The sequence below is a fragment of the Channa argus genome, chromosome 1, assembly GCF_033026475.1.
Source record: "Channa argus isolate prfri chromosome 1, Channa argus male v1.0, whole genome shotgun sequence".
In the NCBI taxonomy this organism is placed as follows: Eukaryota; Metazoa; Chordata; class Actinopteri; order Anabantiformes; family Channidae; genus Channa; species Channa argus.
The window spans coordinates 29919901-29944900 of NC_090197.1; the positions used below are offsets into that span (position 1 = coordinate 29919901).

At 42.9% G+C, this 25000-nt stretch overlaps 1 protein-coding gene and 24 non-coding genes across 26 annotated transcripts in view; all 25 read right to left on the reverse strand.

The window, feature by feature from the left end:
• LOC137103154 (U6 spliceosomal RNA) overlaps positions 1-34 on the reverse strand; it is a 107-nt gene extending 73 nt beyond the window's left edge. Inside the window, exon 1 of the small nuclear RNA XR_010911388.1 lies at positions 1-34. This exon is cut by the window's left edge and continues 73 nt beyond it. This is a non-coding gene — a small nuclear RNA (U6 spliceosomal RNA).
• A 557-nt stretch (positions 35-591) lies between these two features.
• LOC137103158 (U6 spliceosomal RNA) lies at positions 592-698 on the reverse strand. The gene has a single exon (XR_010911392.1). It is a non-coding gene; the product is annotated as a U6 spliceosomal RNA (small nuclear RNA).
• Positions 699-1255: 557 nt separating this feature from the next.
• On the reverse strand, positions 1256-1362 carry LOC137103162 (U6 spliceosomal RNA). The gene has a single exon (XR_010911393.1). It is a non-coding gene; the product is annotated as a U6 spliceosomal RNA (small nuclear RNA).
• A 794-nt stretch (positions 1363-2156) lies between these two features.
• Positions 2157-2263, reverse strand: LOC137103164 (U6 spliceosomal RNA). Its single transcript, XR_010911394.1, has one exon. It is a non-coding gene; the product is annotated as a U6 spliceosomal RNA (small nuclear RNA).
• Positions 2264-2885: 622 nt separating this feature from the next.
• Positions 2886-2992, reverse strand: LOC137103168 (U6 spliceosomal RNA). The gene has a single exon (XR_010911395.1). It is a non-coding gene; the product is annotated as a U6 spliceosomal RNA (small nuclear RNA).
• A 557-nt stretch (positions 2993-3549) lies between these two features.
• LOC137103175 (U6 spliceosomal RNA) lies at positions 3550-3656 on the reverse strand. The gene has a single exon (XR_010911400.1). It is a non-coding gene; the product is annotated as a U6 spliceosomal RNA (small nuclear RNA).
• A 355-nt stretch (positions 3657-4011) lies between these two features.
• Positions 4012-4118, reverse strand: LOC137103450 (U6 spliceosomal RNA). The gene has a single exon (XR_010911508.1). It is a non-coding gene; the product is annotated as a U6 spliceosomal RNA (small nuclear RNA).
• Positions 4119-4675: 557 nt separating this feature from the next.
• Positions 4676-4782, reverse strand: LOC137103179 (U6 spliceosomal RNA). Its single transcript, XR_010911401.1, has one exon. It is a non-coding gene; the product is annotated as a U6 spliceosomal RNA (small nuclear RNA).
• A 710-nt stretch (positions 4783-5492) lies between these two features.
• LOC137103183 (U6 spliceosomal RNA) lies at positions 5493-5599 on the reverse strand. Its single transcript, XR_010911402.1, has one exon. It is a non-coding gene; the product is annotated as a U6 spliceosomal RNA (small nuclear RNA).
• A 356-nt stretch (positions 5600-5955) lies between these two features.
• LOC137103381 (U6 spliceosomal RNA) lies at positions 5956-6062 on the reverse strand. The gene has a single exon (XR_010911482.1). It is a non-coding gene; the product is annotated as a U6 spliceosomal RNA (small nuclear RNA).
• A 597-nt stretch (positions 6063-6659) lies between these two features.
• Positions 6660-6766, reverse strand: LOC137103361 (U6 spliceosomal RNA). The gene has a single exon (XR_010911477.1). It is a non-coding gene; the product is annotated as a U6 spliceosomal RNA (small nuclear RNA).
• A 597-nt stretch (positions 6767-7363) lies between these two features.
• Positions 7364-7470, reverse strand: LOC137103187 (U6 spliceosomal RNA). The gene has a single exon (XR_010911403.1). It is a non-coding gene; the product is annotated as a U6 spliceosomal RNA (small nuclear RNA).
• Positions 7471-7826: 356 nt separating this feature from the next.
• Positions 7827-7933, reverse strand: LOC137103389 (U6 spliceosomal RNA). Its single transcript, XR_010911488.1, has one exon. It is a non-coding gene; the product is annotated as a U6 spliceosomal RNA (small nuclear RNA).
• A 557-nt stretch (positions 7934-8490) lies between these two features.
• On the reverse strand, positions 8491-8597 carry LOC137103193 (U6 spliceosomal RNA). Its single transcript, XR_010911405.1, has one exon. It is a non-coding gene; the product is annotated as a U6 spliceosomal RNA (small nuclear RNA).
• Positions 8598-9154: 557 nt separating this feature from the next.
• Positions 9155-9261, reverse strand: LOC137103197 (U6 spliceosomal RNA). The gene has a single exon (XR_010911406.1). It is a non-coding gene; the product is annotated as a U6 spliceosomal RNA (small nuclear RNA).
• A 622-nt stretch (positions 9262-9883) lies between these two features.
• On the reverse strand, positions 9884-9990 carry LOC137103202 (U6 spliceosomal RNA). The gene has a single exon (XR_010911407.1). It is a non-coding gene; the product is annotated as a U6 spliceosomal RNA (small nuclear RNA).
• A 660-nt stretch (positions 9991-10650) lies between these two features.
• On the reverse strand, positions 10651-10757 carry LOC137103205 (U6 spliceosomal RNA). Its single transcript, XR_010911408.1, has one exon. It is a non-coding gene; the product is annotated as a U6 spliceosomal RNA (small nuclear RNA).
• Positions 10758-11314: 557 nt separating this feature from the next.
• On the reverse strand, positions 11315-11421 carry LOC137103294 (U6 spliceosomal RNA). The gene has a single exon (XR_010911449.1). It is a non-coding gene; the product is annotated as a U6 spliceosomal RNA (small nuclear RNA).
• Positions 11422-12017: 596 nt separating this feature from the next.
• LOC137103622 (U6 spliceosomal RNA) lies at positions 12018-12124 on the reverse strand. Its single transcript, XR_010911557.1, has one exon. It is a non-coding gene; the product is annotated as a U6 spliceosomal RNA (small nuclear RNA).
• Positions 12125-12668: 544 nt separating this feature from the next.
• On the reverse strand, positions 12669-12775 carry LOC137103242 (U6 spliceosomal RNA). The gene has a single exon (XR_010911429.1). It is a non-coding gene; the product is annotated as a U6 spliceosomal RNA (small nuclear RNA).
• Positions 12776-13656: 881 nt separating this feature from the next.
• On the reverse strand, positions 13657-13763 carry LOC137103221 (U6 spliceosomal RNA). Its single transcript, XR_010911418.1, has one exon. It is a non-coding gene; the product is annotated as a U6 spliceosomal RNA (small nuclear RNA).
• Positions 13764-14385: 622 nt separating this feature from the next.
• Positions 14386-14492, reverse strand: LOC137103243 (U6 spliceosomal RNA). The gene has a single exon (XR_010911431.1). It is a non-coding gene; the product is annotated as a U6 spliceosomal RNA (small nuclear RNA).
• Positions 14493-14848: 356 nt separating this feature from the next.
• Positions 14849-14955, reverse strand: LOC137103225 (U6 spliceosomal RNA). The gene has a single exon (XR_010911421.1). It is a non-coding gene; the product is annotated as a U6 spliceosomal RNA (small nuclear RNA).
• Positions 14956-15492: 537 nt separating this feature from the next.
• On the reverse strand, positions 15493-15599 carry LOC137103299 (U6 spliceosomal RNA). Its single transcript, XR_010911454.1, has one exon. It is a non-coding gene; the product is annotated as a U6 spliceosomal RNA (small nuclear RNA).
• A 2159-nt stretch (positions 15600-17758) lies between these two features.
• Positions 17759-25000, reverse strand: part of LOC137101877 (pyridoxal kinase-like) — a 24913-nt gene continuing 17671 nt past the window's right edge. For both annotated transcript variants that reach the window (XM_067480853.1, XM_067480843.1), the window contains 7 exons: positions 24475-24520; positions 24245-24356; positions 24034-24170; positions 23833-23899; positions 22594-22700; positions 22241-22341; positions 17759-19128 (listed from right to left, as the gene is read on the reverse strand). In XM_067480853.1, the coding sequence (XP_067336954.1) occupies positions 19104-19128; positions 22241-22341; positions 22594-22700; positions 23833-23899; positions 24034-24170; positions 24245-24356; positions 24475-24520 (595 nt within the window). In that variant the 3' untranslated portion in view covers positions 17759-19103. The remainder of the gene's footprint in view (positions 19129-22240; positions 22342-22593; positions 22701-23832; positions 23900-24033; positions 24171-24244; positions 24357-24474; positions 24521-25000) is intronic.

Consider the following 25000-nt stretch of genomic DNA (forward strand, 5'->3'; position numbering starts at 1 on the left):
TCCAATTTGTCATATGTGCTGCCTGAGCAAGCACAGCAGCTCTAAGGTGACTGGCGCATTTTACACCTCTTTCGGGTGAAACGGCCCTTTGGTCATGGTGCAAACAAAAGAGGCGGCATCTCATTCTAATCTGGGCGGTCCACATGGTTCCACATTCCACCAAGGCTGGTGACAGCAAGTCATCAAAGTCAACAATTAATGCTTGTCGGAAGAAATATTTTATCTTTGAAAGACGTTCCCAATCTCTCGGAGGACTTCCTGGAATTCTCCAATAACTCTTTCACCATTTTCCAACATTTTTGAAGACAGGATGGGCGCATAGTCAACACGGGTTAACCAGAGTCACAAATCACCAAAGTCAACAATCTATGCTTGTCAGAAGAAATCTTTCAACATTTCTAAAGACCTCAACAATATCTTTGAAAGTGCCACACCAGTCTGGGGAGTTGCAGGTGAAGTCTATAAAACATCTTTGAAAGTCTAAGACACCTTTTAAAAGGTCTCTGACAGGATGGGCGCATCGTCAACACGGGTTAACCAGACACCTACCTGGCTGAATTGCGGTCAAGTTCAGGACACTGTGGCCATACCAAAATGTGGAAACGCTTCACGAATTTGCGTGTCATCCTTGCGCAGGGGCCATGCTAATCTTCTCTGTATCGTATCCAATTTGTCATATGTGCTGCCTGAGCAAGCACAGCAGCTCTAAGGTGACTGGCGCTTTTTAAACCTCCCTCGGGTGAAAAGGCCATTTGGTCATGGTGCAGACAAAGGAGGTGGCATCTCATTCTAATCTGGGTGGTGCCCACTATGCATGTCTGGCCAGAGCCTCGTCGCAGGTTCCAGACTATGTGCTCCCTTTTGTCTAGGGAGTTGCAGTGGAAGTCTAACAAAAATCTTTGAAAGTCTCAGGCAGCATTTAAAAGGGTTCTGACAGGATGGGCGCAAAGTCAACACGGGTTAACCAGACACTTGCCCGCCTGAATTGTCTGGGGAGTTACAGTGGAAGTCTAACAAAAATATTTGAAAGTCTCAGACAGCTTTTAAGAGGGCTCTGACAGGATGGGCGCAAAGTCAACACAGGTTAACTAGACACTTGCTCACCTGAATTGCGGTCAAGTTCCTGGAATTCTCCAATAACTCTTTCACCATTTCCCAACATTTTTGAAGACAGGATGGGCGCATAGTCAACACAGGTTAACCAGACACTTATCTGCCTGAATTGCGGTCAAGTTCGGGACACTGTGTCCATATCAAAATGTGGAAACGCTTCACGAATTTGCGTGTCATCCTTGCGCAGGGGCCATGCTAATCTTCTCTGTATCGTATCCAATTTGTCATATGTGCTGCCTGAGCAAGCACAGCAGCTCTAAGGTGAACGGCGCCTTTTACACTTCCTTCGGGTGAAACGGCCCTTTGGTCATGGTGCAAACAAAAGAGGCAGCATGTCATTCTAATCTGGGTGGTCCACATGGTTCCACATTCCACCAAGGCTGGTGACAGCAAGTCATCAAAGTCAACAATTAATGCTTGTCGGAAGAAATCTTTTATCTTTGAAAGACGTTCCCAATCTCTCGGAGGACTTCCTGGAATTCTCCAATAACTCTTTCACCATTTTCCAACATTTTTGAAGACAGGATGGGCGCATAGTCAACACGGGTTAACCAGAGTCACAAATCACCAAAGTCAACAATCTATGCTTGTCAGAAGAAATCTTTCAACATTTCTAAAGACCTCAACAATATCTTTGAAAGTGCCACACCAGTCTGGGGAGTTGCAGGTGAAGTCTATAAAACATCTTTGAAAGTCTAAGACACCTTTTAAAAGGTCTCTGACAGGATGGGCGCATCGTCAACACGGGTTAACCAGACACTTGCCCGCCTGAATTGTCTGGGGAGTTACAGTGGAAGTCTAACAAAAATATTTGAAAGTCTCAGACAGCTTTTAAGAGGGATCTGACAGGATGGGCGCAAAGTCAACACAGGTTAACTAGACACTTGCTCACCTGAATTGCGGTCAAGTTCCTGGAATTCTCCAATAACTCTTTCACCATTTCCCAACATTTTTGAAGACAGGATGGGCGCATAGTCAACACGGGTTAACCAGACACCTACCTGCCTGAATTGCGGTCAAGTTCAGGACACTGTGGCCATACCAAAATGTGGAAACGCTTCACGAATTTGCGTGTCATCCTTGCGCAGGGGCCATGCTAATCTTCTCTGTATCGTATCCAATTTGTCATATGTGCTGCCTGAGCAAGCACAGCATCTCTGAGGTGACGAGCGCTTTTTAAACCTCCCTCGGGTGAAACGGCTCTTTGGTCATGGTGCAGACAAACGAGGCGGCATCTCATTCTAATCTGGGCGGTGCCCACTGTGCATGCCTGGCCGGATCCTCTTCGCAGCTTCCAGTCTATGCGTTGCTTGTTGTACGCAAAGACTGGATAGGGTTGATGCAATCCTCAGGGTTTAGAAACTTTTTCAAGAAAGGCTTTTTCTGTAGAGCAGCTGCAATCCCTACTTTCTCTGCCAGCATGTCGGCTAACAGTAAGAATCGGGAAGGGGCCGGAGATGACTCTGTACCCACTAATACGCGCAGTGCCGACATTCTCAATCTCTCAGACGACTTGCTGATGACAGCAAGTCACCAAAGTCAACATTCTATGCTTGTCAGAACAAATCTTTCAACATTTCTAAAGAACTCAACAACGTCTTTGAAAGTGCCACAGAATTCTGGGGAGTTGCAGGGGAAGTGTATAAAATATCTTTGAAAGTCTAAGACACCTTTTAAAAGGTATCTGACAGGATGGGCGCATAGTCAACACAGGTTAACCAGACACTTATCTGCCTGAATTGCGGTCAAGTTTGGGACACTGTGTCCATATCAAAATGTGGAAACGCTTCACGAATTTGCGTGTCATCCTTGCGCAGGGGCCATGCTAATCTTCTCTGTATCGTATCCAATTTGTCATATGTGCTGCCTGAGCAAGCACAGCAGCTCTAAGGTGAACGGCGCGTTTTACACTTCCTTCGGGTGAAAAGGCCATTTGGTCATGGTGCAGACAAAGGAGGTGGCATCTCATTCTAATCTGGGTGGTGCCCACTGTGCATGTCTGGCCAGAGCCTCGTCGCAGGTTCCAGACTATGTGCTCCCTTTTGTCTAGGGAGTTGCAGTGGAAGTCTAACAAAAATCTTTGAAAGTCTCAGGCAGCATTTAAAAGGGTTCTGACAGGATGGGCGCAAAGTCAACACGGGTTAACCAGACACTTGCCCGCCTGAATTGTCTGGGGAGTTACAGTGGAAGTCTAACAAAAATATTTGAAAGTCTCAGACAGCTTTTAAGAGGGCTCTGACAGGATGGGCGCAAAGTCAACACAGGTTAACTAGACACTTGCTCACCTGAATTGCGGTCAAGTTCCTGGAATTCTCCAATAACTCTTTCAACATTTCCCAACATTTTTGAAGACAGGATGGGCGCATAGTCAACACAGGTTAACCAGACACTTATCTGCCTGAATTGCGGTCAAGTTCGGGACACTGTGTCCATATCAAAATGTGGAAACGCTTCACGAATTTGCGTGTCATCCTTGCGCAGGGGCCATGCTAATCTTCTCTGTATCGTATCCAATTTGTCATATGTGCTGCCTGAGCAAGCACAGCGGCTCTGAGGTGACGGCGCTTTTTAAACCTCCCTCGGGTGAAACGGCCCTTTGGTCATGGTGCAAACAAAAGAGGCAGCATCTCATTCTAATCTGGGCGGTCCACGTGGTTCCACATTCCACCAAGGCTTGTGACAGCAAGTCATCAAAGTCAACAATTAATGCTTGTCGGAAGAAATCTTTTATCTTTGAAAGACGATCCCAATCTCTCGGAGGACTTCCTGGAATTCTCCAATAACTCTTTCACCATTTCCCAACATTTTTGAAGACAGGATGGGCGAATAGTCAACACGGGTTAACCAGACACCTACCTGCATGAATTGCGGTCAAGTTTAGGACACTGTGGCCATACCAAAATGTGGAAACGCTTCACGAATTTGCGTGTCATCCTTGCGTAGGGGCCATGCTAATCTTCTCTGTATCGTATCCAATTTGTCATATGTGCTGCCTGAGCAAGTACAGCAGCTCAAAGGTGACTGGCGCGTTTTACACCTCCTTCGGGTGAAACGGCCCTTTGGTCATGGTGCAAACAAAAGAGGCGGCATGTCATTCTAATCTGGGCGGTCCACATGGTTCCACATTCCACCAAGGCTGGTGACAGCAAGTCATCAAAGTCAACAATTAATGCTTGTCGGAAGAAATCTTTTATCTTTGAAAGACGTTCCCAATCTCTCGGAGGACTTCCTGGAATTCTCCAATAACTCTTTCACCATTTTCCAACATTTTTGAAGACAGGATGGGCGCATAGTCAACACGGGTTAACCAGAGTCACAAATCACCAAAGTCAACAATCTATGCTTGTCAGAAGAAATCTTTCAACATTTGTAAAGACCTCAACAATATCTTTGAAAGTGCCACACCAGTCTGGGGAGTTGCAGGTGAAGTCTATAAAACATCTTTGAAAGTCTAAGACACCTTTTAAAAGGTCTCTGACAGGATGGGCGCATCGTCAACACGGGTTAACCAGACACCTACCTGGCTGAATTGCGGTCAAGTTCAGGACACTGTGGCCATACCAAAATGTGGAAACGCTTCACGAATTTGCGTGTCATCCTTGCGCAGGGGCCATGCTAATCTTCTCTGTATCGTATCCAATTTGTCATATGTGCTGCCTGAGCAAGCACAGCAGCTCTAAGGTGACTGGCGCTTTTTAAACCTCCCTCGGGTGAAACGGCCCTTTGGTCATGGTGCAGACAAACGAGGCGGCATCTCATTCTAATCTGGGCGGTGCCCACTGTGCATGCCTGGCCGGATCCTCTTCGCAGCTTCCAGTCTATGCGTTCCTTTTTGTACGCAAAGACTGGATAGGGTTGATGCAATCCTCAGGGTTTAGAAACTTCTTCAAGAAAGTCTTTTTCTGTAGAGCAGCTGCAATCCCTACTTTCTCTGCCAGCATGTCGGCTAATAGTACGAATCGGGAAGGGGCCGGAGATGACTCTGTACCCACTAATACGCGCAGTGCCGACATTCTCAACCTCTCAGACGTTTCAAACATTCTATGCTTGTCAGAACAAATCGTTCAACATTTCTAAAGAACTCAAAAACGTCTTTGAAAGTGCCACAGAATTCTGGGGAGTTGCAGGGGAAGTGTATAAAAAATATTTGAAAGTCTCAGACAGCTTTTAAGAGGGCTCTGACAGGATGGGCGCAAAGTCAACACAGGTTAACTAGACACTTGCTCACCTGAATTGCGGTCAAGTTCCTGGAATTCTCCAATAACTCTTTCAACATTTCCCAACATTTTTGAAGACAGGATGGGCGCATAGTCAACACAGGTTAACCAGACACTTATCTGCCTGAATTGCGGTCAAGTTCGGGACACTGTGTCCATATCAAAATGTGGAAACGCTTCACGAATTTGCGTGTCATCCTTGCGCAGGGGCCATGCTAATCTTCTCTGTATCGTATCCAATTTGTCATATGTGCTGCCTGAGCAAGCACAGCAGCTCTAAGGTGAACGGCGCCTTTTACACTTCCTTCGGGTGAAACGGCCCTTTGGTCATGGTGCAAACAAAAGAGGCAGCATCTCATTCTAATCTGGGCGGTCCACGTGGTTCCACATTCCACCAAGGCTTGTGACAGCAAGTCATCAAAGTCAACAATTAATGCTTGTCGGAAGAAATCTTTTATCTTTGAAAAACGATCCCAATCTCTCGGAGGACTTCCTGGAATTCTCCAATAACTCTTTCACCATTTCCCAACATTTTTGAAGACAGGATGGGCGAATAGTCAACACGGGTTAACCAGACACCTACCTGCCTGAATTGCAGTCAAGTTTAGGACACTGTGGCCATATCAAAATGTGGAAACGCTTCTCGAATTTGCGTTTCATCCTTGCGCAGGGGCCATGCAAATCTTCTCTGTATCGTATCCAATTTGTCATATGTGCTGCCTGAGCAAGCACAGCAGGTCTGAGGTGACGAGCGCTTTTTAAACCTCCCTCGGGTGAAACGGCCCTTTGGTCATGGTGCAGACAAACGAGGCGGCATCTCATTCTAATCTGGGCGGTGCCCACTGTGCATGCCTGGCCGGATCCTCCTCGCAGCTTCCAGTCTATGCGTTCCTTTTTGTACGCAAAGACTGGATAGGGTTGATGCAATCCTCAGGGTTTAGAAACTTCTTCAAGAAAGTCTTTTTCTGTAGAGCAGCTGCAATCCCTACTTTCTCTGCCAGCATGTCGGCTAATAGTACGAATCGGGAAGGGGCCAGAGATGACTCTGTACCCACTAATACGCGCAGTGCCGACATTCTCAACCTCTCAGACGTTTCAAACATTCTATGCTTGTCAGAACAAATCTTTCAACATTTCTAAAGAACTCAAAAAAGTCTTTGAAAGTGCCACAGAATTCTGGGGAGTTGCAGGGGAAGTGTATAAAATATCTTTGAAAGTCTAAGACACCTTTTAAAAGGTCTCTGACAGGATGGGCGCATAGTCAACACAGGTTAACCAGACACTTACCTGCCTGAATTGCGGTCAAGTTCGGGACACTGTGTCCATATCAAAATGTGGAAACGTTTCACGAATTTGCGTGTCATCCTTGCGCAGGGGCCATGCTAATCTTCTCTGTACCGTATCCAATTTGTCATATGTGCTGCCTGAGCAAGCACAGCAGCTCTGAGGTGACGGGCGCTTTTTAAACCTCCCTCGGGTGAAACGGCCCTTTGGTCATGGTGCAGACAAACGAGGCGGCATCTCATTCTAATCTGGGCGGTGCCCACTGTGCATGCCTGGCCGGATCCTCTTCGCAGCTTCCAGTCTATGCGTTCCTTTTTGTACGCAAAGACTGGATAGGGTTGATGCAATCCTCAGGGTTTAGAAACTTCTTCAAGAAAGTCTTTTTCTGTAGAGCAGCTGCAATCCCTACTTTCTCTGCCAGCATGTCGGCTAATAGTACGAATCGGGAAGGGGCCGGAGATGACTCTGTACCCACTAATACGCGCAGTGCCGACATTCTCAACCTCTCAGACGTTTCAAACATTCTATGCTTGTCAGAACAAATCTTTCAACATTTCTAAAGAACTCAACAACGTCTTTGAAAGTGCCACAGAATTCTGGGGAGTTGCAGGTGAAGTCTATAAAACATCTTTGAAAGTCTAAGACACCTTTTAAAAGGTCTCTGACAGGATGGGCGAATAGTCAACACGGGTTAACCAGACACCTACCTGCCTGAATTGCGGTCAAGTTTAGGACACTGTGGCCATACCAAAATGTGGAAACGCTTCACGAATTTGCGTGTCATCCTTGCGCAGGGGCCATGCTAATCTTCTCTGTATCGTATCCAATTTGTCATATGTGCTGCCTGAGCAAGCACAGCAGCTCTGAGGTGACGGGCGCTTTTTAAACCTCCCTCGGGTGAAACGGCCCTTTGGTCATGGTGCAAACAAAAGAGGCAGCATCTCATTCTAATCTGGGCGGTCCACGTGGTTCCACATTCCACCAAGGCTTGTGACAGCAAGTCATCAAAGTCAACAATTAATGCTTGTCGGAAGAAATCTTTTATCTTTGAAAGACGATCCCAATCTCTCGGAGGACTTCCCTGAATTCTCCAATAACTCTTTCACCATTTCCCAACATTTTTGAAGACAGGATGGGCGAATAGTCAACACGGGTTAACCAGACACCTACCTGCATGAATTGCGGTCAAGTTTAGGACACTGTGGCCATACCAAAATGTGGAAACGCTTCACGAATTTGCGTGTCATCCTTGCGCAGGGGCCATGCTAATCTTCTCTGTATCATATCCAATTTGTCATATGTGCTGCCTGAGCAAGTACAGCAGCTCAAAGGTGACTGGCGCGTTTTACACCTCCTTCGGGTGAAACGGCCCTTTGGTCATGCTGCAAACAAAAGAGGCGGCATGTCATTCTAATCTGGGCGGTCCACATGGTTCCACATTCCACCAAGGCTGGTGACAGCAAGTCATCAAAGTCAACAATTAATGCTTGTCGGAAGAAATCTTTTATCTTTGAAAGACGTTCCCAATCTCTCGGAGGACTTCCTGGAATTCTCCAATAACTCTTTCACCATTTTCCAACATTTTTGAAGACAGGATGGGCGCATAGTCAACACGGGTTAACCAGAGTCACAAATCACCAAAGTCAACAATCTATGCTTGTCAGAAGAAATCTTTCAACATTTCTAAAGACCTCAACAATATCTTTGAAAGTGCCACACCAGTCTGGGGAGTTGCAGGTGAAGTCTATAAAACATCTTTGAAAGTCTAGGACACCTTTTAAAAGGTCTCTGACAGGATGGGCGCATCGTCAACACGGGTTAACCAGACACCTACCTGGCTGAATTGCGGTCAAGTTCAGGACACTGTGGCCATACCAAAATGTGGAAACGCTTCACGAATTTGCGTGTCATCCTTGCGCAGGGGCCATGCTAATCTTCTCTGTATCGTATCCAATTTGTCATATGTGCTGCCTGAGCAAGCACAGCAGCTCTAAGGTGACTGGCGCTTTTTAAACCTCCCTCGGGTGAAACGGCCATTTGGTCATGGTGCAGACAAAAGAGGTGGCATCTCATTCTAATCTGGGTGGTGCCCACTGTGCATGTCTGGCCAGAGCCTCGTCGCAGGTTCCAGACTATGTGCTCCCTTTTGTCTAGGGAGTTGCAGTGGAAGTCTAACAAAAATCTTTGAAAGTCTCAGGCAGCATTTAAAAGGGTTCTGACAGGATGGGCGCAAAGTCAACATGGGTTAACCAGACACTTGCCCGCCTGAATTGTCTGGAGAATTACAGTGGAAGTCTAACAAAAATATTTGAAAGTCTCAGACAGCTTTTAAGAGGGCTCTGACAGGATGGGCGCAAAGTCAACACAGGTTAACTAGACACTTGCTCACCTGAATTGCGGTCAAGTTCCTGGAATTCTCCAATAACTCTTTCACCATTTCCCAACATTTTTGAAGACAGGATGGGCGCATAGTCAACACGGGTTAACCAGACACCTACCTGCCTGAATTGCGGTCAAGTTCAGGACACTGTGGCCATACCAAAATGTGGAAACGCTTCACGAATTTGCGTGTCATCCTTGCGCAGGGGCCATGCTAATCTTCTCTGTATCGTATCCAATTTGTCATATGTGCTGCCTGAGCAAGCACAGCATCTCTGAGGTGACGAGCGCTTTTTAAACCTCCCTCGGGTGAAACGGCTCTTTGGTCATGGTGCAGACAAACGAGGCGGCATCTCATTCTAATCTGGGCGGTGCCCACTGTGCATGCCTGGCCGGATCCTCTTCGCAGCTTCCAGTCTATGCGTTGCTTGTTGTACGCAAAGACTGGATAGGGTTGATGCAATCCTCAGGGTTTAGAAACTTCTTCAAGAAAGGCTTTTTCTGTAGAGCAGCTGCAATCCCTACTTTCTCTGCCAGCATGTCGGCTAACAGTAAGAATCGGGAAGGGGCCGGAGATGACTCTGTACCCACTAATACGCGCAGTGCCGACATTCTCAATCTCTCAGACGACTTGCTGATGACAGCAAGTCACCAAAGTCAACATTCTATGCTTGTCAGAACAAATCTTTCAACATTTCTAAAGAACTCAACAACGTCTTTGAAAGTGCCACAGAATTCTGGGGAGTTGCAGGTGAAGTCTATAAAACATCTTTGAAAGTCTAAGACACCTTTTAAAAGGTCTCTGACAGGATGGGCGAATAGTCAACACGGGTTAACCAGACACCTACCTGCCTGAATTGCGGTCAAGTTTAGGACACTGTGGCCATACCAAAATGTGGAAACGCTTCACGAATTTGCGTGTCATCCTTGCGCAGGGGCCATGCTAATCTTCTCTGTATCGTATCCAATTTGTCATATGTGCTGCCTGAGCAAGCACAGCAGCTCTAAGGTGAACGGCGCCTTTTAAACCTCCTTCGGGTGAAACAGCCCTTTGGTCATGGTGCAAACAAAAGAGGCAGCATCTCATTCTAATCTGGGCGGTCCACGTGGTTCCACATTCCACCAAGGCTTGTGACAGCAAGTCATCAAAGTCAACAATTAATGCTTGTCGGAAGAAATCTTTTATCTTTGAAAGGACTTCCTGGAATTCTCCAATAACTCTTTCACCATTTCCCAACATTTTTGAAGACAGAATGGGCGCATAGTCAACACGGGTTAACCAGAGTCACAAATCACCAAAGTCAACAATCTATGCTTGTCAGAAGAAATCTTTCAACATTTCTAAAGACCTCAACAACATCTTTGAAAGTGCCACACCAGTCTGGGGAGTTGCAGGTGAAGTCAATAAAACATCTTTGAAAGTCTAAGACACCTTTTAAAAGGTCTCTGACAGGATGGGCGAATAGTCAACACGGGTTAACCACACACTTGCTCGCCTGAATTGTCTGGGGAGTTGCAGTGGAAGTCTAACAAAAATCTTTGAAAGTCTCAGACGCTTTTAAAAGCGCTCTGACAGGATGGGCGCAAAGTCAACACAGGTTAACCAGAAACTTATCTGCCTGAATTGCGGTCAAGTTCGGGACACTGTGTCCATATCAAAATGTGGAAACGCTTCACGAATTTGCGTGTCATCCTTGCGCAGGGGCCATGCTAATCTTCTCTGTATCGTATCCAATTTGTCATATGTGCTGCCTGAGCAAGCACAGCAGCTCTAAGGTGAACGGCGCCTTTTACACTTCCTTCGGGTGAAACGGCCTTTTGGTCATGGTGCAAACAAAAGAGGCAGCATCTCATTCTAATCTGGGCGGTCCACGTGGTTCCACATTCCACCAAGGCTTGTGACAGCAAGTCATCAAAGTCAACAATTAATGCTTGTCGGAAGAAATCTTTTATCTTTGAAAAACGATCCCAATCTCTCGGAGGACTTCCTGGAATTCTCCAATAACTCTTTCACCATTTCCCAACATTTTTGAAGACAGGATGGGCGCATAGTGAACACGGGTTAACCAGAGTCACAAATCACCAAAGTCAACAATCTATGCTTGTCAGAAGAAATCTTTCAACATTTCTAAAGACCTCAACAACATCTTTGAAAGTGCCACACCAGTCTGGGGAGTTGCAGGTGAAGTCTATAAAACATCTTTGAAAGTCTAAGACACCTTTTAAAAGGTCTCTGACAGGATGGGCGAATAGTCAACACGGGTTAACCAGACACTTACCTGGCTGAATTGCGGTCAAGTTCAGGACACTGTGGCCATACCAAAATGTGGAAAGGCTTCCCGAATTTGCGTGTCATCCTTGCGCAGGGGCCATGCTAATCTTCTCTGTATCGTATCCAATTTGTCATATGTGCTGCCTGAGCAAGCACAGCATCTCTGAGGTGACGAGCGCTTTTTAAACCTCCCTCGGGTGAAACGGCCCTTTGGTCATGGTGCAGACAAACGAGGCGGCATCTCATTCTAATCTGGGCGGTGCCCACTGTGCATGCCTGGCCGGATTCTCTTCGCAGCTTCCAGTCTATGCGTTCCTTTTTGTACGCAAAGACTGGATAGGGTTGATGCAATCCTCAGGGTTTAGAAACTTCTTCAAGAAAGTCTTTTTCTGTAGAGCAGCTGCAATCCCTACTTTCTCTGCCAGCATGTCGGCTAACAGTACGAATCGGGAAGGGGCCGGAGATGACTCTGTACCCACTAATACGCGCAGTGCCGACATTCTCAACCTCTCAGACATTTCAAACATTCTATGCTTGTCAGAACAAATCTTTCAACATTTCTAAAGAACTCAACAACGTCTTTGAAAGTGCCACAGAATTCTGGGGAGTTGCAGGGGAAGTGTATAAAATATCTTTGAAAGTCTAAGACACCTTTAAAAGGTCTCTGACAGGATGGGCGCATAGTCAACACAGGTTAACCAGACACTTACCTGCCTGAATTGCGGTCAAGTTCGGGACACTGTGTCCATATCAAAATGTGGAAACGCTTCACGAATTTGCGTGTCATCCTTGTGCAGGGGCCATGCTAATCTTCTCTGTATCGTATCCAATTTGTCATATGTGCTGCCTGAGCAAGCACAGCAGCTCTAAGGTGAACGGCGCGTTTTACACCTCCTTCGGGTGAAACGGCCCTTTGGTCATGGTGCAAACAAAAGAGGCAGCATCTCATTCTAATCTGGGCGGTCCACGTGGTTCCACATTCCACCAAGGCTTGTGACAGCAAGTCATCAAAGTCAACAATTAATGCTTGTCGGAAGAAATCTTTTATCTTTGAAAGATGATCCCAATCTCTCGGAGGACTTCCTGGAATTCTCCAATAACTCTTTCACCATTTCCCAACATTTTTGAAGACAGGATGGGCGAATAGTCAACACGGGTTAACCAGAGTCACAAATCACCAAAGTCAACAATCTATGCTTGTCAGAAGAAATCTTTCAACATTCCTAAAGACCTCAACAATATCTTTGAAACTGGGGAGTTGCAGGTGAAGTCTATAAAACATCTTTGAAAGTCTAAGACACCTTTTAAAAGGTCTCTGACAGGATGGGCGCATCGTCAACACGGGTTAACCAGACACCTACCTGGCTGAATTGCGGTCAAGTTCAGGACACTGTGGCCATACCAAAATGTGGAAACGCTTCACGAATTTGCGTGTCATCCTTGCGCAGGGGCCATGCTAATCTTCTCTGTATTGTATCCAATTTGTCATATGTGCTGCCTGAGCAAGCACAGCAGCTCTAAGGTGACTGGCGCTTTTTAAACCTCCCTCGGGTGAAACGGCCATTTGGTCATGGTGCAGACAAAAGAGGTGGCATCTCATTCTAATCTGGGTGGTGCCCACTGTGCATGTCTGGCCAGAGCCTCGTCGCAGGTTCCAGACTATGTTCTCCCTTTTGTCTAGGGAGTTGCAGTGGAAGTCTAACAAAAATCTTTGAAAGTCTAAGGCAGCATTTAAAAGAGTTCTGACAGGATGGGCGCAAAGTCAACACGGGTTAACCAGACACTTGCCCGCCTGAATTGTCTGGGGAGTTACAGTGGTAGTCTAACAAAAATATTTGAAAGTCTCAGACAGCTTTTAGGAGGGCTCTGACAGGATGGGCGCAAAGTCAACACAGGTTAACTAGACACTTGCTCGCCTGAATTGCGGTCAAGTTCCTGGAATTCTCCAATAACTCTTTCACCATTTCCCAACATTTTTGAAGACAGGATGGGCGCATAGTCAACACGGGTTAACCAGAGTCACAAATCACCAAAGTCAACAATCTATGCTTGTCAGAAGAAATCTTTCAACATTTCTAAAGACCTGAACAACATCTTTGAAAGTGCCACACCAGTCTGGGGAGTTGCAGGTGAAGTCTATAAAACTTCTTTGAAAGTCTAAAACACCTTTTAAAAGGTCTCGGACAGGATGGGCGAATAGTCAACACGGGTTAACCACACACTTGCCCGCCTGAATTGTCTGGGGAGTTGCAGTGGAAGTCTAACAAAAATCTTTGAAAGTCTCAGACGCTTTTAAAAGCGCTCTGACAGGATGGGCGCAAAGTCAACACAGGTTAACCAGACACTTATCTGCCTGAATTGCGGTCAAGTTCGGGACACTGTGTCCATATCAAAATGTGGAAACGCTTCACGAATTTGCGTGTCATCCTTGCGCAGGGGCCATGCTAATCTTCTCTGTATTGTATCCAATTTTTCATATGTGCTGCCTGAGCAAGCACAGCAGCTCTGAGGTGACGGGCGCTTTTTAAACCTCCTTCGGGTGAAACGGCCCTTTGGTCATGGTGCAGACAAACGAGGCGGCATCTCATTCTAATCTGGGCGGTGCCCACTGTGCATGCCTGGCCGGATCCTCTTCGCAGCTTCCAGTCTATGCGTTCCTTTTTGTACGCAAAGACTGGATAGGGTTGATGCAATCCTCAGGGTTTAGAAACTTCTTCAAGAAAGTCTTTTTCTGTAGAGCAGCTGCAATCCCTACTTTCTCTGCCAGCATGTCGGCTAATAGTACGAATCGGGAAGGGGCCGGAGATGACTCTGTACCCACTAATACGCGCAGTGCCGACATTCTCAACCTCTCAGACGACTTGCTGATGACAGCAAGTCACCAAAGTCAACATTTTATGCTTGTCAGAACAAATCTTTCAACATTTCTAAAGAACTCAACAACGTCTTTGAAAGTGCCACAGAATTCTGGGGAGTTGCAGGGGAAGTGTATAAAATATCTTTGAAAGTCTAAGACACCTTTTAAAAGGTCTCTGACAGGATGGGCGCATACTCAACACAGGTTAACCAGACACTTACCTACCTGAATTGCGGTCAAGTTCGGGACACTGTGTCCATATCAAAATGTGGAAGCGCTTCACGAATTTGCGTGTCATCCTTGCGCAGGGGCCATGCTAATCTTCTCTGTATCGTATCCAATTTGTCATATGTGCTGCCTGAGCAAGCACAGCAGCTCTAAGGTGAACGGCGCCTTTTAAACCTCCTTCGGGTGAAACGGCCCTTTGGTCATGGTGCAAACAAAAGAGGCAGCATCTCATTCTAATCTGGGCGGTCCACGTGGTTCCACATTCCACCAAGGCTTGTGACAGCAAGTCATCAAAGTCAACAATTAATGCTTGTCGGAAGAAATCTTTTATCTTTGAAAGACGATCCCAATCTCTCGGAGGACTTCCTGGAATTCTCCAATAACTCTTTCACTATTTCCCAACATTTTTGAAGACAGGATGGCCGAATAGTCAACACGGGTTAACCAGACACCTACCTGCCTGAATTGCGGTCAAGTTTAGGACACTGTGGCCATACCAAAATGTGGAAACGCTTCACGAATTTGCGTGTCATCCTTGCGCAGGGGCCATGCTAATCTTCTCTGTATTGTATCCAATTTTTCATATGTGCTGCCTGAGCAAGCACAGCAGCTCTAAGGTGACTGGCGCCTTTTACACCTCCTTCGGGTGAAACGGCCCTTTGGTCATGGTGCAAACAAAAGAGGCAGCATCTCATTCTAATCTGGGCGGTCCACGTGGTTCCACATTCCACCAAGGCTGGTGACAGCAAGTCACCAAAGTCAACAATTAATGCTTGTCGGAAGAAATCTTTTATCTTTGAAAGGACTTCCTGGAATTCTCCAATAACTCTTTCACTATTTCCCAACATTTTTGAAGACAGGATGGGCGCATAGTCAACACGGGTTAACCAGAGTCACAAATCACCAAAGTCAACAATCTATGCTTGTCAGAAGAAATCTTTCAACATTTCTAAAGACCTCAACAACATCTTTGAAAGTGCCACACCAGTCTGGGGAGTTGCAGGTGAAGTCTATAAAACATCTTTGAAAGTCTAAGACACCTTTTAAAAGGTCTCTGACAGGATGGGCGAATAGTCAACACGGGTTAACCAGACACCTACCTGCCTGAATTGCGGTCAAGTTTAGGACACTGTGTCCATATCAAAATGTGGAAACGCTTCACGAATTTGCGTGTCATCCTTGCGCAGGGGCCATGCTAATCTTCTCTGTATCGTATCCAAGTTGTCATATGTGCTGCCTGAGCAAGCACAGCAGCTCTGAGGTGACGGGCGCTTATTAAACCTCCCTCGGGTGAAACGGCCCTTTGGTCATGGTGCAGACAAACGAGGCGGCATCTCATTCTAATCTGGGCGATGCCCACTGTGCATGCCTGGCCGGATCCTCTTCGCAGCTTCCAGTCTATGTGTTCCTTTTTGTACGCAAAGACTGGATAGGGTTGATGCAATCCTAAGGGTTTAGAAACTTCTTCAAGAAAGGCTTTTTCTGTAGAGCAGCTGCAATCCCTACTTTCTCTGCCAGCATGTCGGCTAACAGTACGAATCGGGAAGGGGCCGGAGATGACTCTGTACCCACTAATACGCGCAGTGCCGACATTCTCAATCTCTCAGACGACTTGCTGATGACAGCAAGTCACCAAAGTCAACATTCTATGCTTGTCAGAACAAATCTTTCAACATTTCTAAAGAACTCAACAACGTCTTTGAAAGTGCCACAGAATTCTGGGGAGTTGCAGGGGAAGTGTATAAAATATCTTTGAAAGTCTAAGACACCTTTTAAAAGGTCTCTGACAGGATGGGCGCATAGTCAACACAGGTTAACCAGACACTTACCTACCTGAATTGCGGTCAAGTTCGGAATACTGTGTCCATATCAAAATGTGCACCTGGATTTAATTGAACAACCTTCTAAGGAGATTATGAAATACACCTGAATGTCTTTTACAAGAAATAAGCTTTTGTCCAAAAGAGGTAAATGGAAAAAATCTTACAAGTAATATTTTCCTGTCTCTAAAATCTTAAACTTATTATTTTCAGTTAATTTTTTAAATATAATTCTTTTTATATGATTGGAGACTTTTGGAGCTCATTATACCTGCAACATGTTGAAATACACCTAAGTGAAATTATTTTGTAACATTTGATGCTGATTAAGAGCTTTTTTCATATAAGAGGCTGATTAGAGGGACAGTAAGTTAAAAACAGCTGCTTGACATGCAGACAGAGGACTCACCTGTCATGTAACCGGTCCACTTTTGCACAGTCCGCTCCATTGATTCTTTCTACATTGTCTAATTTAGCCCGTTAGCTTCTGGATGTAACTCGGCAACTTGTTAGAAGAGTAGTTTTAAATCCTCGTTCTTAAGAACCCCTGCTCTGCTTGTTTTCCAACCACTTACTGCTGATTACAGCATCAGGTGTGTTCAATCAATGAAGAGCCAAAAAAACTAAAAACCATGCATTAACATCTTTGCTGAATATATAACACAGAGACGTGCAAATAATTTTAACTGAAAACCCAGTAACATCTACAATTATACATAAATTGAAGATTTTTGTTTTTAGAGCTATAATTTTTTACTGGACTGTCTGAGGACAAAACTAAAAACACAAGTATGTTCTAGCGTTGCAGAGAAAACTTTGAAACAGAATTCTTTGTTTTTCCAGCATCCCAATACAGACACTAAAGCCAACCCAGAATTGCCTCTACTTATTGGGAATCTCTGGTAATTTTGTTAGTTTTTCCTTGCTATAGATCGGTGTTGTCCAAAAAACAATTACAAACAAGAACCATTGATCTAGTGGATGACACATTTCTTCATTTAAAAACTCTATTAATTGTTAAAAAAACAACAACACACAAATCATTATGCATTTTTCATATAAAGCTGGAGGTGTGGCTTAGTTTATCATTGTTTTTATGATAACAAAAAATAGACGACACAGATGAACAAGCTTATTCGGGTCAGATATTGACAGATTCCTCATGAGTAGAGACAACTCCTTGTTAGTTTTAGTGTGTTTATGAGCCCTCTTGGAAATTGTTGGTTAATTTAGAAACACTATAACTGTCCAGGACATGGAGATACCATCCGCAAGTGCTTTGTGGTGGAGCGAAACCCCTATGTCGCCACTTATCTGTCATAACTACCAATATTAAACTAGTGTTCTGTCAATTATCAAAATTAGAAATACATTTCTAATCCATCATATATGGGGCATGTAAAGAGTTTGGCTGAGCAACTACATTATGCAATAACATGCATTGCATTTATTTTTACTTCACAAGACAAAAAGTAGCACATGATAAAAGGACAAGAAACTAAATGTTTTTTTTCTGTGAATCTATGTTCCTTAAATGTTTATTGCAGGTAGAAGTCAGAGGTAGGACAAAAATAATCAGATGAATCTGTTTTTCATTATTCTTAATCTCTTTATTGCGTTAGAACATACATTTCTCATATATATATATATATTTTATAAATGTGAATTTGTACACTACAATCTTTTCTTGTAATATGTTAGAAAATACTTGTAACGCTTCAAAAACATAGCACTAAAAACAGTTACCAAACAATGATTATAACATTTCCTCGTTTAGTTTGTTTTGGCCACTAAGAATGGAAAAACAAGATGGCGGAGATGAAACTGTCGATTAGGAGGAGAGGAGAGGACCACAGTCAGAGACAGTTTGGCTGTTGCTGTTTTCAGTGCCAGTTATTTTTTCTAATTAAACAAACGGGGGGTGAGGGGAGGGTGGAATATGTCACGGCACAATGTGGACAGTGGTGAGAATCAAACACAGCCACATGGCAAGGCCGGGTTAAGTGTAACCATCATAATTGAGGGGCCTGATCACTCAGGACGGACTCCACTTCACACGTCATTTAATTGTGAGTGAAACATTTATCATAATCCAGCTTGGTTATTATTTGACCATCAAATAAGTTATTTTTTAAAATGTGTTCTTTTTTTATTTGGGGAATTGTATTATACAAGACTTTTTGTTTTACAGTTTTAGCATTACTTACATAATTTTTTTGCCAAGCTTGTTACCACAATAATTAATTTTAGTGATATAGATTACTTTCTGACATTAATTTAAACCTGGATACTTTCAGGCAGTGCCACTGATGCTGTTGAATGTGATGTTCAAGCAAATGTGTAATCACTTTTTGGGCTGCTTTGATTTGTACTAACAAAAATAGCACAGTCAGATGGGCTTGAAACTGTGTACTGTGTGGGTTTTTCTTAAAATTAAAGTACATGACCAAATAATGTTTGTTGTTTTATCTTAAATTTTTAAACACATGAGCACAGGAAAGTTTAGTTGTTAGAAAAGATACTCAAAGCAAACAGGCACTAAGACCATCTAATAAACAAGTGCACACAGACTCAAAAAACAGGGCTAAAATTTAAAAAACTAGAGCTACAGACATATCTGTCAATGTGGTGGCGGGGGTGAGCAGGGTAGATTCAAAAGGTAATTTAGTGTATACCTGGATGTAGATAGGTGGAAGAAAAGGACAAGAAATAGAAGATCCAACACAACAAGGAAGTCAAAGATTCAATCTCCCTTTTAGATGAAAAATAAGTACCCCCATTACTTGAGCAGACAGAGGAAAGTCACGGAAAAGTGCATAAAACCACAAAAATGATTGGTGTCTTGAAACTGGTGCACCTCACGTCCACTTCCCTCATTATAGGTTGTTTCCTTCATCCTCTCTCATTCCCAGTAATTGTATGAGGATTTCCTCTCATAACGTACAAAACCCTGTAACCCTAAAAGGAAATTCATTTATACAAACTGTCTCTCACACACAGCATGAACAGACACAACAGGTACACACATTTAGACCCACTAATACAGCTGAATGGTTTGTTATCAGAAAGCAGAGGATTGGATTGGATTTATGGAACATAGAGCACATTTGGATTATAGAAGAGCGGAAAGCTATTGCCATTTTAAAAATGAGACAGCGTTTTTCTTCCCAGCATTATATCCAAAAGTTGTTTTCAGCTTACCTTGAGTCTTTAGCAAAAAATCATAGCAATTCAAGTGAAAATTGACAGCAAAAAAAAATCAGACCATATTGCTGAAAATTTAGATTTAAGGGAAACAGTTATTGTAATTTTCTATGTACTATGTAATAGTTATGAAAAGAAATCCAATATATGGATGACGACGAAATTAAAAACCTGCAGCCCTAAAAAAAATTTGATGTTCAAATAGAAAATCTAAACCTTTGCAATCTCATTTGTTTCTCATTTCAGGTATGTGCATCGAAGATATGTGATAATTCTTTCCTCCCCCTCCTCCTCTCTGCCCCTCAACGAGCAGTATTGTGGTGTTTTAATGGTAGGTACCTAAGGCAGTATCACAGTACAGTCCATAGAGAAACAACAGCAATACAGAAATACACTGGCCCGCCCAGAACCTTACATCCAGCTCAAGTGGGACACTGATGGCATATGGATTTTTCTTATTTAGCCTTGAAGCGTTGGTTTATTTTGTTTCCAAATTTGCATGTTGTTGGTTGACGTAACTGTTTCCTGTTGTTACATTATGAACATTCAAATCAGGAAGCAGCAAGAGCAAAATTTTGAGGTAACTTAAAAAAAAAAAAAAAAAAAAATATAAGTTAAAATCTCATTTTCTGTGATGCCCTGGTAGCTCAGTGGGCTAAGGCACGTGCCAAGTTCTTGCAACATTATTGTTAAAAACCTGCTCATGACCACTGCTACATTGCATGTTTTTATCTCTTTCTTATCAAACTCCACTGTGAAAAACTGAATATCATAAGCCTATGGTGGGCCTTCAAAATGAATAGCTTCTTCAACTCTAAGATTTCTATGTCCAGCATCATTTTATAAAATAATAGATTAATCAAATGAGCCATAAACATAACAAGATAACTTGTTATTTAACATCATGTGAAATTAAATTGTGTGTCATTAGTACTAGTACTAATAGTACTTATTTTATCATTTTAAAACTTTATCTTGCAAAAAATGTTAAACACTTGCTTCGTAAATGTTAGTATTTACTATTTTTAATTCTTTTGTCCTGTAATTTTTTACATTACTGTAAATATAGTGATGCAAATACAGGTTTTGGACTGTAAGTAACGACTGAAAGTCATTTTTCTCTCTCCATTTTTTAGTACACAAGGTTATTATAAATGTTATTTGAAAACAACAGGTTATATCAAAAATACTGTATACTTTGCTTATAGGGCAACAGTTATTTCACACAAGCATCAGTATGAGAGATACCGTATTACTGCAGAGTTCTAATCTCATATTTAGTTTAAAACTCCTATATTGAAATCTGACTTACTGGCATGATTTCTGTTTGTGACTACAGTGGAGTGTGATGTGAAAAATAAAGACATTTTCTATAACAAACATTTGTTGCGCAACTACAGGAAACAAAGAAAGTATCCTGCTGTGATGAGAAATCCTTATACTCCTGATTCTGGAGGCCTCCAGTAAATTCAGTGGCACATCTCTCAGATATAGGGTTCTGGGCCAGAGCTGAGCCGGGAACTGCCCGGCGTGATGTGGGTTGGCTCTGGCACTGAGGTCACCAATTTCTGATTGGTCTAATGTAAGTAAAATTGGCAATGGGTGGCTCAGACAGCTCCGGCTGTCCATTTTTCTTTATGTTGAAATGAAAGAGGTTTAACTATATACTATGACTACTACAGTTACCTAGTACTAGCAAGTGGCAATGTGTGAGGCAGCTAGAGCCTCCTTGAGTGCCAGAACCAGCCCAAATGTTTCTGGTTTGGGTGATTTGTAGTGCATGTGGTCTATAGTACAGTAGCATCAACACAATGGTCCAACAGACAGATCATATAGAAGATATCATACAGATGGTCCAATACAATTATAGTACAACATCTATACATCAACTATACATTGTGCGTTTTTTTTTTTCCTTTGTCAAATGTTTAAGGGGACTTGGGGTTTGAGTTGGTCACCATTACATCACTGATGAAAGACAAGGAGGGGGTTGAACTAGTGGTGAGCAGAGCCATAGATAAACAGTGTTCGATCTTTAGTTTTACAGCATCATCAATGTTTGTGCTGCACTCCTGCTGCATGTTAACTGGTGTGGAGGCCCACAGCTATAGTGCAACACTACTAGAAATAAAGCGTATGTAAGTCAAGCAGAGTGGCAGTAATAGAGCAATTAAATAGGAAAGTGTATATTCATAATTTAGAGGTAGAGTTCCAGAGAACTTAAGCAGTGGCAGATTACTTAAAAGTCTGGATCATCTTTAAATAGATTTCAGCTTTCAGTGTTTTTATGCCGAATGCCCTTCTTGCCGCAACCCTCCCATTTTTATCCGGGCTAGGGACCTGCACCAAGGTTGCCCTTGGTGGCTGGGTGGGCCCAGAACCCGCTGCTTTCTGCATCCCAACCCAATGCTCTACTCGATTGGTGTGTTTTTCTGAATGCAGCTGTAAATTCTTCCTAAGAAAATTTATCCTGAACAAAAACAGCACATCACATGTGTAATATTAACTCATCCATATTGTCCCCATGTCTTGCAATAATACTGAAATCAGTGCCTCCACATAATAATATTTTTCCTCAAAGTTTGTGTATACATCTACACCTCCACACTAAAGTGTTAGAAAACATATACAGATTAATCCTAGTGTTACTGTAAAGAAAACAACAGGTTCAATCATTTCTATAACAAATACAACATCTCTTTTGCCCAAATCTATATAAATAGGAACTTTGAATAAATAAAAATGTAATAAGCAATGTTGTATACACAATACAACATGTGTGGAATTAAATCATATCAAAGCCATCTATGCATGATAATCTTAAACTTAACAATCTTTCTAAAAAGCAAATGTACACTTCACTCACATTCCCTGTGAAGAGCCGGCAACACCCTGCCTCAGTCCAGGCAGACCAAACATTCTGTCTATCCATGGCTCTTGTTCCAAAGCCAGAGTTAGGGTATAAGGGTGGCAGAGTTACAGGTTAAGGGTTCAGTTTAAGGGTTTAGTACACTGAGGATGAAATGAGTAAAAGGTTTAGGATTAAAATGACTAAAAGAGCTACAATACTAAGAGGTTTAAGAAGTCCAGACAATGAGGTGTTTGAAGTTAAGAAATTACAGTCGAAGTTTACAGTGATTAGACATTTACTGGGATACAGGAATTATGAGATTTATGGGTGAAGAGGACGTTTTGTATGAGTCAGTAATGTTAGGATATGACTGTGGCCTCCGTAACTATGGCAGGATCTTCTATGTCAGCTTTACTTTGAACCATCCTCAGCTCCAGCTGGGGTGGACTGGGCCTCCGACCAGGACCTGCTAACTCTGAGGGAGAGAGGTGTAGATAGAAGGTGGGTGAGAAGGATAAAGATAAAAATTCATGTTAAAGCCATGTTGTTGTTGTCCTTTCGGCTTATCCTGTGGGTTCAGGGTTGCCACAGCGGATCATTTTCCGCTTGTTGATTTGGCACAGTTTTTACACCGGATGCCCTTCCTGACACAACCCTCCCCAGTTTCTACCGGGCTTGGCACTGCACAGCTGGGGAGGGGAGTGGGCTGTTAGGGGTTCAGTGTCTTGCCCAGGGAAATTGTTTGAACACACTGTTCTGTTTATTCAAAGTGTCTTAACCAGACTACACTCAGCAAGTTATCATCTTGAGTGCTAAATTAAAAGTAACAGATGAGATCCACAGATAGACATTAACCATTAAGAGGCTACTACAAATTTGACAGTTTTGTGGAAATGATTGTTACTTGTGTCTACACAATGTGTTTCAAATCCATTTTTAATTAGTCTCTGCCACTCACTTATGATGGAACAGATAACTATCAGTTTGACTGGGCTCTAAGCACTTCCATAATGCAAGTGACCTACTGTACACACTGTACTGTACTTGAATGTCTTCTGCATAGACATATATCACCAGAGCTGCTAATATGCTGCTCACCCTACATTGTCTGTGTTGACACTACATTGCAGTTTCTCTTTTCCCCTCAATAGAGCACAACTTGTATAATTTAAATGGTTCAGAAGCTTTTCTTAACTGAATTTTCTAAATTTTCTGCAACCTGCTTTACGCAAGTTGTGTTTTCAGTGAGTTACAAGGCAGTTCTATCGGGTGGTCTGCTTCTGAAAATATAACCCTCATAGTGTAAAGCAGTTATCACTGCCATAACTCTGATGGCAACAGAAATTCACTGGAATCAAAAACAGTTTTCAGTACACACAATATGGAACCCCTATGAAATCTCAGTGGTTAACTATTTAGATTTGATTTTCCCCAAACCACCATAGTGACCAAGGGACATAGTGAAAAGCTTATAGCAAAACTGAGATCAATCATCATAGATATCAATCATCAATGGGTAATCAGCATTAAAACATACCTATAGCAAGACAAGCTTCAATAAGAAATTTAAGTTTAGCTCTCTTGATAACATGTCCTACTTGTCTTACCGTGAGCATAAGATATGGTCCTCTGGATAACATGGTGCATGACTGAAAAAGTCTTCTCACAGGCCGTCTGAGAGAGAGTCAGGAGAGTAAAATTAGAATAATTATGTTTTATAACTTGGCATTTCTATGTATATTTATCTTTTAACCACTTTTTTAATCGTGTGTAAATGTAAAATGTTTTTTTTGGGCAAGTTTTTCTACCTTCAGGTCATTAGGGTAGTGGTGTGTCCACGCTAGCAGCATAGCAGCAAACAAATCTCCAGTTCCTACAAAGACGGCATCTACTTTGGGAACTTCTATTCGAACTCTCTGTGTCGTCCTGCTGCCGTCTGGACGAACTGAACATAGAGCATGTTAACTGGTTTACTTACTTAATGTTAATGTCTTTCAAACATATGCATACATCACCTACCATGACGCTGGCTGCCCAAAGACACAAGGAAGCGGTCTCCTAGTCTGGAGGGTAGATCAGAGGAGGTGATGACCACTGTGTCTGGGCCCATAGCATGGAGAAGGTCCATTACCTACAAACAGACAGAGAGTAAGATACTGGCATGTTTTAAAAAAATAAATCAAAAGATGTAACATGTCAAAATACTACGAGGGAATAATCCTTAGACTGCATATTAAGTGGATCCTTACCTCTATGGCGTCTTTCTCTGTGCTGATGTTTTTCCCTGTCAATAATCTAAAACAAAAGCAAACAAGTGTCCAATATGTCTACTATTGAAACAGAAACCCTGCAATGAAAGTCAGTAACTGAAAAAAATGAAATACCATTTTAAGTGTCTGAATAAATTCCAAAAGAACAGCCAATTAACACATAGTAAAGGGATCTTTTTAAATACAGAAATTTATCTTGATTATCCAGGCATACGGACCCACCACTAGATGGTGCAACTTGTCAAGATTACCTAAAACACAACTCTTTTTAAGCTTGTTTTTATGTTATTGCAAACAAAAAAGCTGCTGAATAATGGAAAAAAAATCCTTAAATCATTAAAACATCATCTAAAACTAAACAACAGATTGTGGTATGTAAAGACTTTACTAAATCAATGAAATCCACCCTTTTCACCCTGCTGGATGTACTATTCATCATTATAAAAATCATGGTGTGGTTAGCGTGGTCGAGCACGTCTAAAATCTTAAGAACTTTATTCAAAAT